This window comes from Pagrus major, chromosome 1, assembly GCF_040436345.1.
Source record: "Pagrus major chromosome 1, Pma_NU_1.0".
NCBI lineage: Eukaryota > Metazoa > Chordata > Actinopteri > Spariformes > Sparidae > Pagrus > Pagrus major.
The window spans coordinates 2,663,822-2,679,064 of NC_133215.1; the positions used below are offsets into that span (position 1 = coordinate 2,663,822).

A 15,243-nucleotide genomic window follows, 5' to 3' on the forward strand; every position below is an offset into this window, starting at 1 on the left:
GGCACTGGTTTTAGTCTCAGGAGCCTAATACTCATCATCTCTACTTATTTTATTTTGTTTAGTGTTTTTAACATATTTTCAATATAATTACTATTTTGTGATGAAGCAATTTATATATCGTATCAGCTGAAGATGATCATCAATTAATTGCTGTTGCCAAACATTTTCTGTTTTATATTTTTATTTTATTATTATCATAGACTTGTATAACATTTTGATGGACAACACACGACATGCTGTGGGAAATCCACTTTTATTAGTTCCAGTATTAGTGGTCGTGGCAGCAGCTGCAATATTATTATTATTATAACTGTCATTTCCTTGGTTTGTAGGGATGAATCAGTTTTATCTCTACAGGATAAAAACACATTTTGGGAGCTGCTACGTACTTTGAGGGAATCAAATACTTTTTGAGTATAAAGTTTGATATTTACAGGCGTTAACTTAAAATGATTGAGCACAATTGCTTGTAAAAGAATACAAAAATAAAATTAAAAGACAGTGGTTCGAGTAATTAAAACTAAAGTTGGTGGAAAAATAGGTTTAATGTCTTTAGTCCAGTTCCAGGCTGGAATCCGGTTCCATAGTTTCCAGTGAGCCGAGCAGAATCCAGCTCCGGATCTTGCCCCCTCCTCTCCCCGGAGGTCATCGCCGTGGAGGACAGGAAGTGGTCCGCTCAGGTTTGTTGGGGTGGTTCTGCTGTAATTCACGGCTGACTCGTTGACTTTGGACCCGACACAGCGGCACCATGAGCAGCGGAGTGAGCCGGACTGTCCTGCACAGGCTGCGGGCCGCCGCCTCCGGCAGCTGGAGCCGGATCCCGTCCTCCCGCTGCAGCCTCCCGGCCGGGCCGAGCTGTGCGGCCCGCAGAGGGCTGTCGGTGCCGGTGCCGGGCAGGGGCACCATGAACGTGTTCAACAGGGAGATGAAGAAGAGGCAGAAGAACTGGGCCGCCTCGCTGCAGGACGGACACCAGTACGACTACCTGAGGGACGAGGTGCGACCCACAGAGACACAGTGACGTAACCAAGTACAAGTACTAAGTATAAGTACACATCTGAGGTACTTGTGCTGTACTTGAGTCTTTTCATGCTGTTTTCTCGCCCACTACATCTCAGAGGGAAACACTGTACTCTGACGTCACTGCATTTATTAGAGCCTGATTGGTCGATATTGGCCAATCACAGATGACCTGGTCTCGACCCATATGTTTATTTATATATATTTTATATTTCATGGTGTAAATCATGTGTCCCCTGATCACAAGAGTACAGACAGTGTAGTAAAACCAGTTGGTTGTGTTGCAGGTGGGCAGTCGGGTGGCAGATCGGGTCTATGACATCACCAGGTGAGTTGATGACGACACAGCTGGTGTCTTATGTCACACGCAGGTTTGTTGTCCCCGTCTTCTCTTGCTCACCGTCGTTCCCTCTTCTCCTCCTCTCAGGACGTTTCCTCTCGCTCTGGACATCGGCGCAGGAAAAGGTCACATTGCACAGCATCTAAGCAAGGTACAGTGTGAACACCTGGATCTGACGGATTTACCTGTCACGCTGTCCTCAGCGGCTGAAGATCAGCTCACTGATAGATACTGAAGTACTGACACTAACTTTGTCTTTGTCCGTCGGTGTCTCAGGAGGTGGTGGAGCGTTTGTTCCTCACAGACGTCTCAGAGAAAACTCTGGTGAGTGTCGCTGAATTATTGTGTGTCAGTTTTTATTTATTGGTGAATGAATCTCCTGATGATATAAAGTCAGGCTCAGCCATCATCTCCTCCTGATGATATAAAGTCAGGCTCAGCCATCATCTCCTCCTGATGATATAAAGTCAGGCTCAGCCATCGTCTCCTCCTGATGATATAAAGTCAGGCTCAGCCATCATCTCCTCCTGATGATATAAAGTCAGGCTCAGCCATCGTCTCCTCCTGATGATATAAAATCAGGCTCAGCCATCGTCTCCTCCTGATGATATAAAGTCAGGCTCAGCCATCATCTCCTCCTGATGATATAAAGTCAGGCTCAGCCATCGTCTCCTCCTGATGATATAAAGTCAGGCTCAGCCATCATCTCCTCCTGATGATATAAAGTCAGGCTCAGCCATCATCTCCTCCTGATGATATAAAGTCAGGCTCAGCCATCATCTCCTCCTGATGATATAAAGTCAGGCTCAGCCATCATCTCCTCCTGATGATATAAAGTCAGGCTCAGCCATCATCTCCTCCTGATGATATAAAGTCAGGCTCAGCCATCGTCTCCTCCTGATGATATAAAGTCAGGCTCAGCCATCATCTCCTCCTGATGATATAAAGTCAGGCTCAGCCATCATCTCCTCCTGATGATATAAAGTCAGGCTCAGCCATCATCTCCTCCTGATGATATAAAGTCAGGCTCAGCCATCATCTCCTCCTGATGATATAATGTCAGGCTCAGCCATCATCTCCTCCTGATGATATAAAGTCAGGCTCAGCCATCAGGTGAAGTCTCGTAGTCCACAAACATTTCTGGAGCTTCACAGTAAAACAGAGTTGCAGCGTTCTGCTGAACAGCTGAAGCAGCTGGAGATGTTTAAACATCAGATGACATCAGACTTTATATCATCAGGAGGAGATGATGACTGAGTTTTCATCTTTGGGTGAACTGTTCCTTTAATGGACGTTGGTACATTCACTTCATGTCTCTCCTCCTCAGACACAGAAGAGACGGAGTGAGATCCCGACTCGTTGCGTTCTAGCTGACGAGGAGTTTCTGCCGTTTAAAGACAACACCTTCGACCTGGTGATGAGCAGCCTGAGGTGAAACCTGTTTTGTTCTTCGTGGTGGTTTAGATTTTCTCCACATTTTAGGATCTGAGGGAGAATTTAACTGTAAACACTAAATGACGACACTGCTGAACACTCGCAGTTCATTCATTCGGTGGCTCGAACCTAAATTTGAAATACTTTCACCTCTTTATCCAAATATGCTGCTAAACTGCTGCAGCTGCAACCATTTTATCATTTTTCATCAATTCATTATTTTTGATTTATCATTATTTATTCTATAAAACACCAGAAGTTTACTTTGCAGTGGTGGAAAGTACTTTAACTAAAGAACTGTGCTTATGTACAATTTTGAGGTACTTGTACTTTGATACAATTCCCACTGTATGTTAAGTGTTTTTGTTCGCAGGTTTAAGGTTTGTGTGTTCACTCTCACCTGTTCTCTTCCTTCAGTCTGCACTGGATCAATGATCTGCCCGGAGCTCTCAGACAGGTGAGGAGCAACATGTGATGATCTCCCACCAGAGGTCGCAGTTTGCTCAGGATTAGTCGCACCAGGCAACGTTTATCAGTTTAGTCGTTAACTTGTGGTGAAAGAAAATCCATTTGAGCCTCTTCTTCACGGGTTGCAGAGTTTCTGTTCACTTCAAGCCCTTTTTAAATGTTTTAGTGTCAGTTTGGACCCGACTCATGTACTGGTTGGTTGATATTATCAGCTGATATCGCCCCCTCACAGATATATCGGTGTATAGTGTCAACACGGGCCGATATGAAAACGTTTTGTTTTTAAAGTGCAGAAAATGAGTCTTGGGGTGATGTAATTATTGTAATTATAACATTTCGAGCTAAGTTTACTGGTTCAGTGCTCTGATGAACGACATTTAAACAATAAAGTTTGTTGTTAAACTGTAAAATCAAGTGTTTGATGACCACATTTGAGGGATCACTGCATAAAAGTGTCTGTATATCAGCCAATATATCGATATGAGGATGTGTCACTTCCTAACATTGTGAACCCGTCCACCTCCTCCGCTCAGATCCACCAGGTGCTGAAGCCGGACGGGGTGTTCATCGGGGCGATGGTGGGCGGGGAGACCCTGTACGAGCTGCGCTGTTCCCTCCAGCTCGCCGAGACGGAGAGGGAGGGAGGCTTCTCCCCCCACGTCTCCCCCTACACGGCCGTCACAGACCTGGGCAACCTGCTGGGCCAGGCCGGCTTCAACATGCTCACTGTGGTGAGGAACAGAGACACCGTCAGACCCAGACGGACTCCAGGACCCGTCAGAACTCTCTCTCACTTTGATTAAACACGCTGGAAGCTTCTGTCGAGGATTTATACCGACCACAGACAAACGACTGACTGATTGTGGACTTTAAAACAGAAACAAGTTCCTACTGCAGAGATGAAAAGAAATAAACTATTGATAACTATGTTTTCATACCAGACACAAACACAATAATTAATGTATGAAAACAAACTGTCTCTTCCTGTTTCTGTTCCAGGACATCGATGATGTTCAGGTTCACTATCCAGGAATCACTGAAGTCATGACTGACCTGCAAGGTATCAACTATAATTCATCTTTAATATCAAACCAGTCTTACAATAGATGAATTTAAGCTGCTGAACCTTTGAACTTTTACACTTATTTGACTTTTGCTCTTGCTGTTTCAGTCCTGTTTTAATCTGACAACAGTAACACCTGCACCAACGTGTCTTTCAGGTATGGGAGAGAGTAACTGTGCCTGGAACAGGAGGTCACTGTTGCACAGAGACACCATATTAGCAGCAGCAGCTATTTATAAAGGTAAGCGAGCGGTTAGATAATAGAAACACAATAGGTCTGTGGTTTCCAGCAGCCGGGACCAGACCCCCTTAGAAATGTTAATATAACTGAGCTCAACACACTTTGTGCTCATACAAACTGAGTTTCTTCCTCATTTTGATGAAGCAGTTTTATTTCTGACACTTCTGTTTTCTCTGTTTTTCCACTGCTTCCTTTATTTAACCCGACCTGGTGCCTTCTGTTCACCATGATCCACCCTGACACACCACACCAGCTTTAAATAGCTGGTGTTTTACCGTCCTCTTCCTAACCCTTACTCTGCTGTGCTTAACACGCAGATAACGGGTCAGAAGCTGGGGAAAGTAACCACTAACATGTGGAACTGTGTTGTGTTCTGCTTATTGGATCAGCTGGTGTTTGTCTTTGCAGGATCTCATGATCTTTTAATGATCATTTTGTACTTGTTAGCTCACTGCAGCTGAAGATAAAGATAAAAACCTGAAGGTCGACTGAAAGCACAAAGTTTGAACTCCTCATTCTTTAACTACAGTTGAACGGTGCTGTTTTACTTCATTATGTGTGTGTGTGTGTGTGTTTGAAAACCTCTCAGAGATGTACGGTAACGAGGACGGGTCCGTCCCTGCCACCTTCGAGGTCCTCTACATGATTGGCTGGAAGCCTCATGAGTCACAGGTGAGACAGGTGCTCTGTAGAGAGTAGAGGTAAAAACATATTGTGGTTTGATATTTTGCCGTCCAGTCTGAGCTTTGAGGAGATCTTTAAATACACAGTGTGTTTCGCGTTACACCCTTAAATTATTACATATTATTTAATCACCCAGCGTTGATGTACTACATCGACTGTTGAGGTGTTTCTGAACTGCAATTCCCAGAGTGCAACAGTGTCTCAAACAATCAGGATTAGTATTTTTATGATCATTGTTTCTGTGAAGCAAAATCTTCTGTTTGGTTTATTTCACACACCCAGAACATTGAAGGCGGCGTCACTGCTCGTCTTTAGCATTTTAAACACTGAACCACTTTAATGGTTTTAAATGTTGCTGTTTTTTGTCTCCGTCAGGCCAAACCAGCGAAGCGAGGCTCAGCTACAGCGTCGTTTGGGGACTTATCAAAGATCGGCCAGCCAACCAACACAAAGAAGACATAGAAGCTCCTGAGCCAATAAACAGCTGACGTACCGCAGCTTGTAAATAAGATATTTTATTTAAAGCACTATGTTTTGTAGCCGGGTTAAAAGAAGGCGATGTTGTAATGTTAATCTCTGGAATAAAGTTGAGCAATGAAACCATCATCGTGTTGTTTCCTCTCACAGGAAATGTCCTGCCAACGGGTGTTAGATATAAAAATAACAGTTGAGTCATTCACCCACATGGAAGGAGACAGACTGACGGTGCCGTCGTCACAGTGGACTCACAAACAGACACAACACTGAATAAATGAACTGTCTGAACGGCTCAGTCGTCTTGTGTTTGACCCAAACTACCGTCAGATTGGTCTGACAGCTCCAATAAATAAAGAAACAGGGTTAAACTCACAGTAAATTAACACAAAGTCCTAATTTCAGGCAGAATAAGTGAAAGAGAGCTGGTGAGACTAATCTGACCTGTTTGAGCATCAGATATCTCTTCAACAGCCAGAGAGCTGCACAAGGGAAAGTCCCTCTGAGATGACTGATAAAAGCCCTGGTGGAGCAGCTAACAGCTAATTCAGTACATACAGAGCTTGTACCGAGTGTTAAAGGAACAGTTCAACCAAAAATGCTGATGAAAGTCAGGTGAAGTCTCGTAGTCCAACAGAACATTTCTGGAGCTTCACAGTAAAACAGAGTTGCAGCGTTCTGCTGAACAGCTGAAGCAGCTGGAGATGATTTAAAACAGAAAGACAAGAAAATGTCTCCATACAGCTGAAAAGACGTCATTTACATCCTTTTTTAAGCTTCACTGTAGCTGCTGAGCTAAAAGCATTAGTGACTGAAGTGGGTGCGTTAGCTCGCCTGCACAGCGAGGGTGTAGCTAACCATCGAATCAGACATTTTATGGGCTTTTTTTTAATTGTTGTTTTAAAACAAGTCCTCAGCTGCTTCAGTTTTTTAAGAGAACGCTGTGAAGCAAAACGAACAAACCTTCACCCTTCATGCATGAGGGTGAGCAGCTGCCTGAACGTTTGAATGTTTGAAGTCTGGAAAACACATAATTTACCTGTTTTCAAGGTTAAGAATATGCTTGAATTTGAATATAAACTCCTTAAAAATGTTTGATTGAAACACAATCTCATGTTTCTTGTGTAATCTTTTTGATAATTGAAATAAAAAAAGGATCTCGTTGTCATATTTGTTTGTTGTCTCGTGGAAATTAAATAATCATAATCAAAACAATCAAAGTTAAAATAAACAGCCGGTGAAATAAACAAAGCGACAGTAAACATGGATCCCTGTGGATGTGAAGGAATTGTGTAAACGTCATTTTGTGCAGTTGCATTTATAAAAACATTGTGATGAAAAAGGCTTCAGGCACCTTGAAAATGTTCATAAATGTCACTATGAACCCTGTAAATGAGGCCTTTTAAATGATACATCTTATAAAAGAGCTTGTATTTGTTACATTTAACTCATCCTGTGTGAACAGTGACAGAATATTGATTATCCTTGGACCTTTCCTGCAATTTCAGATGTGAATCAGTTCCAGTTCTTCAAACATTTCCCTCACACGTACTGAGATCCTGGTTGTAGTATAAATTCACACGTTAGCACAAGTTTCATTTCCAACCACGACCTTATTAGTCACGACTTCCCGTTAGATGAAGAGAAGACTGTATTTCAGTCAGCGTCAGTGTCAGTCAACAAGATGCTGCTTCTCCTCTACGTCCTCCTCGCTGGACGTTTCTGTCTCAGCTCTTCGGGTAAGAACATCTCATTTATAAAGCTTTTAGTACAAATACTCTGGTTTCCATCACTACTTTTAGACATAAAGAGGTAATTAAAAGATTAAAGATATAAAAATATTCAGTCAGTAAAAGTGAATGGTGTGGAAGCCCAAATAAACCCACAACATCTACAATCGTTCAAATATTAAAGGTGACTAATACACAAAAACAGAAGTGATCTGGTTTGTTAGCCTCAGTTCTGCAACAGTCTGATGACAGATGGTCGTAGAAAATCATTAAATGAAGCCGTGTTAAACTAACTGGTGTGAGTACAAAGGTGGGACTCTGATTTTAAAGGTGAAATATGTGAGAAAATGTGTTTAAAACAGTCAAAAGTTGAATTAAAATTAACAACAGAATGTGAAGAAATAACAGTTTTGACGTCAGAGTTTGCAGCCCGGCGATCCAAAGCTTCTGTGAAAACAACACCTGCAGTTAGCGCCGAGCTTCAAGTCCAGACACAGCATCATTAGCTCAATGGCTAACTGAGCTAACTGAGCTAACTAGCTAACGGCAGCTAAAGTTAGCAGCAGTTAATGGTTCCTCTGGTGATATGAGTTTGAATTCAACAGGTGGCCAGTTCTTACATATTGCATCAGCTCTTAGATATGAATTAAAATATTACAAATGAATTAATTAAATGTTACAATTTTATTAGTTTATGTTTCATGTGGTTGTAAAGAATTCTACCGAGATGTCATGAAGATAAACCGACGTGTGTGAACGAGTCAATATATCGTGTGCACAAAATGACGACGATGGCAGTTAAAGCTGCTGACAAACTTTTTATTTCAGTTGATTGTGGCGCCCCCTGAGGACAAAAGATGATGTTGGTGAAACAAATTAAAGTTTTGTACATAATGTTGCTTTAAAGTGTGTTTAAAGGTCTCGAGGAGGACGACTGCATATGTGAAAACAGTAGTATGAAGTTATTCGTGGCTCCAGAGGAAGCTGCATGCACAGTGGCTGAGTTGCATTGTGGGTAATGTAGGCAGCATGTTTTAAAAAGAAATTTTAAAAAAAGAAAACTGGGATAAACTTACCTTAAAGAGTACAACGGTGATATAGGAGTGTAATGTTAGACCAGTGGACTGCTTTTTTAAAAACCTGGAGCCTACATTACCCACAATGCAACTAAGTCACTGAGCGACATCACTGGAGGATATTAACCTGCTAACATGTGGCTCTGACACAGTCGTACTCCACATGACCTGTAAAGACACGTTACATTACAGATCTGAATCCTTGGTCCGGCAGCTGTGACCTCTGACAGGCGTACAGATGACTGACACTAAGTTTACCTGCATTAATAGGTGCTTTTACTTTACAGGTGTTTCCGAATATGTGGCGCAGCAGAACACACAGGTGACGCTGCCCTGTCCTCATAAGGTGGGAAACGTTCAATGGAGCCGCTTCAGAAACGGTGAAAAGGTTGTTCTTGTCTGGATTGAAAACGGCATGGAGAAAATCACCGACAAACACTACGGCTCCCTGGCAGATAACTCACTGATCATAAAAGACGTCACACAGGCTGATTCTACAATGTATTTTTGTAATGGAAGTCAAATATATCTGAAAGTGAAAACAGATCCCAACGTGGTCACACCAAGAAACGTTGGACTGGGTGTTGGTGTAAAGGAGGGAGCTGCAGCCGAGGATCCAGACAACCAGCCATCCTCCGAGTCCTGGAAACTACCTGCCGGCGTAGTCGTGGGTGCTGCTTCGGTGACTTTGGTCGTCTTGACGCTGAGATTCTGCTCGAAGAAGACTGAAGAGACAAACAGCAACGTGAACGAAACCGTCACTGACGTGATTTACGAGGAGATTGAAGCCGGCGAGCCGAGGAGGGAATCTGATGTTGAGAGTCCGTACTACTGGACGAGCATCAGTGAAACACAGAGCACCTCCACGCCACCCAACAACAATCTGTACAGCACCGTGAACAAGCTGAGGACTGGAGGACGCCGCAGTGACGAGTGTGTTTACTACCTCGCCCAAAGTCCAGCACAGACAGAAGTGTCGGTCTGTGATCCGTCACCTGTGGGAGACTGACACAAACTGTCCGTACTGAAGAAGAAACAGAAGAATTGTGCAGTAAAATGTCTGAAAGCACGTTGTTACAATGTGTGAGCATGTGAACAGCTGCATGACAGAGACACGATATACAACGCACTAATAAAAAGGCTAATAATATTGATTTAATGTCTTCATTCACCAACTGTTCTTTTATCAGACTCACTGGGTTTTTAAGTTGTCTCCATCTTTGACTTGCTGTTTCTTTAACATTTACTCTGCACCTATATCTACTTTTTAATCAGTGATGAATGTAACTAAGTACATTTACTCAAGTACTTGAGTACCATTACCTGTGCCTTTATACATCCACTGCACCACATCATGGAGGCAAATATCGTACTTTGCTACATTAATTTGATTCCTTTAGTTGCTTTGCAGATTACACGCTGCATCAGAACGAGTTCAGATGATACATGTTGATACAGTTGACTTTGATACAACACCACAGCAATACTTTAACATGGTCTCTTTACTTTTACTCAAGTTTGACTTGGATAGCAAACTCCAGTTTTTGTGCTCACCTGGAGGGTCAGGGTTATGAATGAGTGAATAAAATAACCTTGAAACATTTGTTTCATTTTTCTTTCTTTCTTTCTTTCTTTCTTTCTTTCTTTCTTTTATTTAAAACAGTCAAAAGTTGAATTAAAATTAACAACAGAATGTGAAGAGATAACAGTTTTGACATCAGAGTTTGCAGCCCGGCGATCCAAAGCTTCTGTGAAAACAACACCTGCAGTTAGCGCCGAGCTTCAAGTCCAGACACAGCATCATTAGCTCAATGGCTAACTGAGCTAACTAGCTAACGGCAGCTAAAGTTAGCAGCAGTTAATGGTTCCTCTGGTGATATGAGTTTGAATTCAACAGGTGGCCAGTTCTTACATATTGCATCAGCTCTTAGATATGAATTAAAATATTACAAATGAATTAATTAAATGTTACAATTTTATTAGTTAATGTTTCATGCGGTGTAATAAAATAAACTTGAAACATTTGTTTCATTTTTCTTTCTTTCTTTCCCTTTTTTTCATTCTTTTTTCTATTTATTTATTTATTTATCGTCTTATTTTCTTTTTTCTTCAGTTTCCGGTCTCTCTGTTATACACAGTTTTATCAATAAAGATTTATTTGAATGAAAACCCGCTGGTCGTTGCCATGGCAGCGCGTCTTGGTGACCTGTAGCTAACAGGCTCTTCGGGCTCTGCTAGCTGTGCTAACACTTTAACATTGGATCGTGCCTGCGGACTTTATTTCACGATGGTGAGTTAACTCCTGTTTAACCACTAACTAACCCACCCACATCACAGTGATGTTGTTAGCATGTGTTAGTTAGCATCAGCTCGCTACATACCGGCTTCGTGTGGAGACCGTTAGCCGGGTCGGCTAATGCAGAGCGCCGCTGTGTTTTGTTTCCAGCCTCCCAAAAGCAAAAGCAAGAAGCCCGGGAAGGGGAAGGGGACCGGGACCGGGACCGGGACCGGGACCGGGACCGGGACCGGGACCGGGAAGGCCTCGGCGGTGGTGGACGGTCTGCCGACGGAGGAGATGTCCAAGGACCAGGTCAGAGCTGCTGGGAGATGCTAACACAGCTAACGTTAGCCTCCAAACTATAACTAACTAACTAACTACCAACCTGTGCTCAAGTAGGAGTTGGAGTTTAAATTAGCTTTAAACACTGACTTTCACCTTTAATTTGAGGAAAATACAACAACCTTTTTATACAATAGTCCCAGGTGAAGTAGAAAGTAGCGAGCACAAGTACATTTACTCAAGTACTGTAATTAAGTACAGCTTTGAGGTACTTATACTTACCTAGATCATTTAATGTGATACTACTTTGTACTGAGATTTAGCTCCTCATCACCTACATTTACTAACCATCATCTGCAGACTGGGTTTATTAAAGAACAAAACATCAGGGATCAAACTACTAAAAACTACTAAACTATAAACTTTGTTTATATGTGGCGGACCCTGCCACCTGTCTAGCTTCAAACAGTGTTCTGGGACCTTATTTTCCTCTGAGAGCAGCTGGTTTATTCACTGATGGAGAAAGGTTTGTGTTATTACCTCATTAATGTTTGAATTTGAATTTGAATTTTGAGTTTGAATTTCTTCTCATTTTTTGTCTTTTAATCTGTTTTTCTAAAATAAAAAACCCTGAGTGACCAAAAGATCCACTGACCGAGCTGCTGCATGTCGGCTCGAGCGTATCATCAGTCACCTGCATGAAGGTGATCAGTCAGTCAGCTGGTGCTCACAGCTCCACAGTGAAGCGTGAATGAAACAGCTGGTGCAGCAGATGAACACAGACCGTCCACACTAACACTTATAACACAAGATATTATAGAGAGACACTAAAGAACATGTGTTGCAGCCATTAAACGTGACGAGGCTGCTGATTTAATTGTGAGTTAAGTGTTGGTTGAGTTTGCACGGTGCAGCCATAATATGATCAACACAACTGTTACCTGATCTCCAGCTCACATGATGAAGGCAACTGACCCAGATGTGTGTGAACTTCCAGCTGGAGGACCACATCGTTCGCCTCCGAGAGGAGCTGGACAGAGAGCGGGAGGAGAGGAGCTACTTCCAGCTGGAGAGGGACAAGATCCAGGCCTTCTGGGAAATCTCCAAGAGGAGCCTGGAGGAGGTGAAGGCCGAGCTGAGGAACAGACAGAGGGAGAGAGAGGAGGCGGAGGAGCGCCACCGAGTGGAGATCACTGTGAGCTGCACACACACACACACACACACACACACACACACACACACACACACACACACACAGACACACACACACACACACAGACACACAGACACACACTGATTTCTCTTCTAAACGTCACCTGTGATGGTTGGTGTTCAGGTGTACAAGCAGAAGCTGAAGCACGTCCTGTCTGAACACCACAGCGCGACCTCTGAGCTGAAGATGGACGCCGTGGCCTCGACCGCGCTCGTCCAGAACCAGCACACAGTGTCCGAGCTCGGGCTGCGGAGAGAGACGCACGGGCTGCAGGCGGACCTCAGAGAGAAGAAGCTCCACAACGAAACCTACATCAAGGAGCTGAAGCTGGTGAGCCTGCTTTTATTTTGACACTTGAGTGTTGCCGTTGCTTCCTGTTTGATGTGCACATGCGAGCAGCTCTGCCACAGATCTGTCGCTCTGGTTCTCCACAGAAACATCAGGTGGAGTTGATGGAAATGGCAAACAGCCATGACAAGAGAATCAGAGGTGAGTAAACCCGACTTCCACTTCTGATTTCAGTTTAAAACTGCGGTTATAAACTCTGAACATTTCCCTTCTGTTGCTTTTTAACAGAGTTGGAGATGAAACATCACCACAAGATGCAGACGGTGAGCGCAGCGGAGAGCAGAAGGTTGAGTGCTGAGATCAACGAGATGGAGGACAGGATGAAAAGTCGTGTTGTGACTCTGGTGGAGGATAACGACAGAGCTCTCAGACGCGCCGAGGAGTACTACTCCAATATTCAACATGAGCTCATATCAGATCGAGACGAGCTGAAGGTGAGACGACACAGAAAACACACAAACTGAGCAGAAGAGACTCGCAGCTCAAAGCACGAGACATCAACACCGTTTCTACTCAACCCGCCCAAATAAAAGACATGTAGATTCACTTCAGCTGTGTTTTCAGGCCATGTTTAATGTTCACAGGTCGTTATTGTTTGTGACTACATGTTAATAGTGTCACGATTCTCCAAATCCACACTTTAATTAGGCTTTGAGGTCAGGATTTGATTTTGATTCCATTGTTAGACGGTCACAAAGACGATGTCTCTGGTTCAATGAGCCGTGTTGCGTTTGTCGATTCGTAGGCAAAACTTGAAGAGGTGATGAAGCAGCACTCACGAGTGGACAAAGAGTTCTCAGCAGCTCAGCAGGACAACAAACGTATGAGTGAATCTCTGCAGGAGGCCCAGCAGAAGCTGCCCGAGCTGCAGAAACAGCTGGGAGAGCTCAACCAGACCAAGACCAAGATGGCGGTGCGTTCACTGCACAGAGCATCATGACACAGTGTCACTGTAACATAGCTGCAAATAGTCTGAATGAGTCTGATTGTTGTAGATTTGTCTGTCGTTCAGTCTCCAACACATAAAGATACAGTGACATTATAAACTCTTTATTTCACCACTAGAGGTCAGAATTTACTATTTTCAGCACAATGACATGAATTATTAAAATATAATAACTGGAGTGACGGTTAAAACTCCGAATGTGCGGCCCATGAAGAGATCAGTAATGTGATGTGTCCGACAGACGTCTCGAGCTCAGCTGAAGCTCGTTGAGAAGGAGCTGAGGGATCTGACGGTGGAGAAGGAGCTGCTGCGACAGGCCTTTGAGAAGGTGAACTGCTCACACACAGGTTTCACCTCCACTCAGTCCGGCCGGTGTTTATGTGAATGTTTTGGTGTCCGGCAGGTTCAGCAGGAGCGCGATGAGCTGCTGAAGAAGCAGACGGAGCTCATTCTGGACCTTCAGCAGAAGAGTGGACTGAAGGAGTTGCTGCTGGAGAGGAAGCTGTCGGCGCTGACAGAAACTCTGGAGAAGAAGGAGGCTCAGCTCTGCGCCGCGCTCTCCGCCTCCACCGTGGACCCAAGTGAAGGTGGCAGCGCCGCAAACAAACTCGAGGTGCGACTTTGTGTCCACGTCTCGTTTCCACCTGTGCCTGTATAATATAACTTAGATATAATTTACATGTGAGCTTCTGTCTGAGAGTGTTTTCCTGCCTGTAGGAAATATTGGAGTCCAAACGAATCACCATCGATGCTTTACAGTGTGACTTGGCTCGAGACTCTGAGGTCAGTGAACTCTTCATGCATTCATTAAACAAATCTTTTGTCAGATAATGTGGTGATTAAACGACCGTGTGACCTGCAGGTGTATGACTCTATGCTGCACACCTGTAAGGAGAAGCTGAAGGCTCTGGGCGTCCCTCTGTACGACTTCCCCTTCAGGCCCTCGGAGCAGATCCTGGGCCAACAGACTCCGGTGCAGAACTCTCCTGGACCTGCATCCAAACACTGAAGTCCTCCAGGTGTCAGGACCACTCACCTGCTCTACCTGGATAACACTTATCTTCTCTACCTCTGTCTCATTTGATCGTTCATCTGCAGTGAACAGCTGTTTTAAGTGTTTTTACACAAATATAAATGGACTTTGTTCTGAGGGGGACCGGTCCGTCATCCTGGTGCTGCTGGTGATGACATGTTTACCAGGTAAACTCTAAATCACAACGCTCACTCAAACAACAATAAACTATTCTCATCACAGTACTTTTGTCTCTTATCTTCACACTTGGTTTTCCTCAGAGTGCGTTTTCATTTCTTTGGTCTTCACTTCATGTGTTTTCAGTTCACTGTAGTTTGAAGGTGTAATTTGTAAAATGAGGCCAGAAATCGCCGGCAGCTCCAAACCCACAGGGGACGGTGCATCACCAGCTGCTGCTCTTTGCTAGCTATCCTTGGCTGTAGCTAGCTACAGTTAGCAGCGACACCAGCGGCCCTAGAGTTTGTCTGGACGGACAATATCCTCACACGTTACTCTGTGAGCTGAGGATTTATTTGGACCGAACCAGAGGTGACTGTGGACACAAACCAACACTGTTCTGGTGCCTCTGACTCAGTTTGTGTCCAGTCTGAATGACGTGTGTTTGACGATGAGT

At 43.8% G+C, this 15,243-nt stretch overlaps 2 protein-coding genes across 2 annotated transcripts; both read left to right on the forward strand.

The window, feature by feature from the left end:
- Positions 1–611: 611 nt before the first annotated feature.
- On the forward strand, positions 612–5,853 carry ndufaf5 (NADH:ubiquinone oxidoreductase complex assembly factor 5). The gene is made up of 11 exons (XM_073491900.1): positions 612–997; positions 1,308–1,348; positions 1,448–1,511; positions 1,637–1,684; positions 2,688–2,791; positions 3,212–3,251; positions 3,796–3,993; positions 4,262–4,322; positions 4,483–4,566; positions 5,156–5,238; positions 5,626–5,853. Exons 1-11 carry the CDS (start codon positions 749–751, stop codon positions 5,710–5,712), a joined length of 1,059 nt encoding a protein of 352 aa, XP_073348001.1. The 5' UTR covers positions 612–748; the 3' UTR covers positions 5,713–5,853.
- Positions 5,854–10,744: 4,891 nt separating this feature from the next.
- On the forward strand, positions 10,745–14,963 carry LOC141016731 (dynein regulatory complex subunit 4-like). Its single transcript, XM_073491297.1, has 11 exons — positions 10,745–10,820; positions 10,977–11,120; positions 12,088–12,285; positions 12,427–12,633; positions 12,738–12,792; positions 12,880–13,085; positions 13,397–13,564; positions 13,839–13,925; positions 14,001–14,210; positions 14,315–14,380; positions 14,460–14,963. The coding sequence occupies exons 1-11, from the start codon at positions 10,818–10,820 to the stop codon at positions 14,604–14,606; spliced, it is 1,491 nt and encodes a 496-aa protein (XP_073347398.1). The 5' UTR covers positions 10,745–10,817; the 3' UTR covers positions 14,607–14,963.
- Positions 14,964–15,243: the final 280 nt, after the last annotated feature.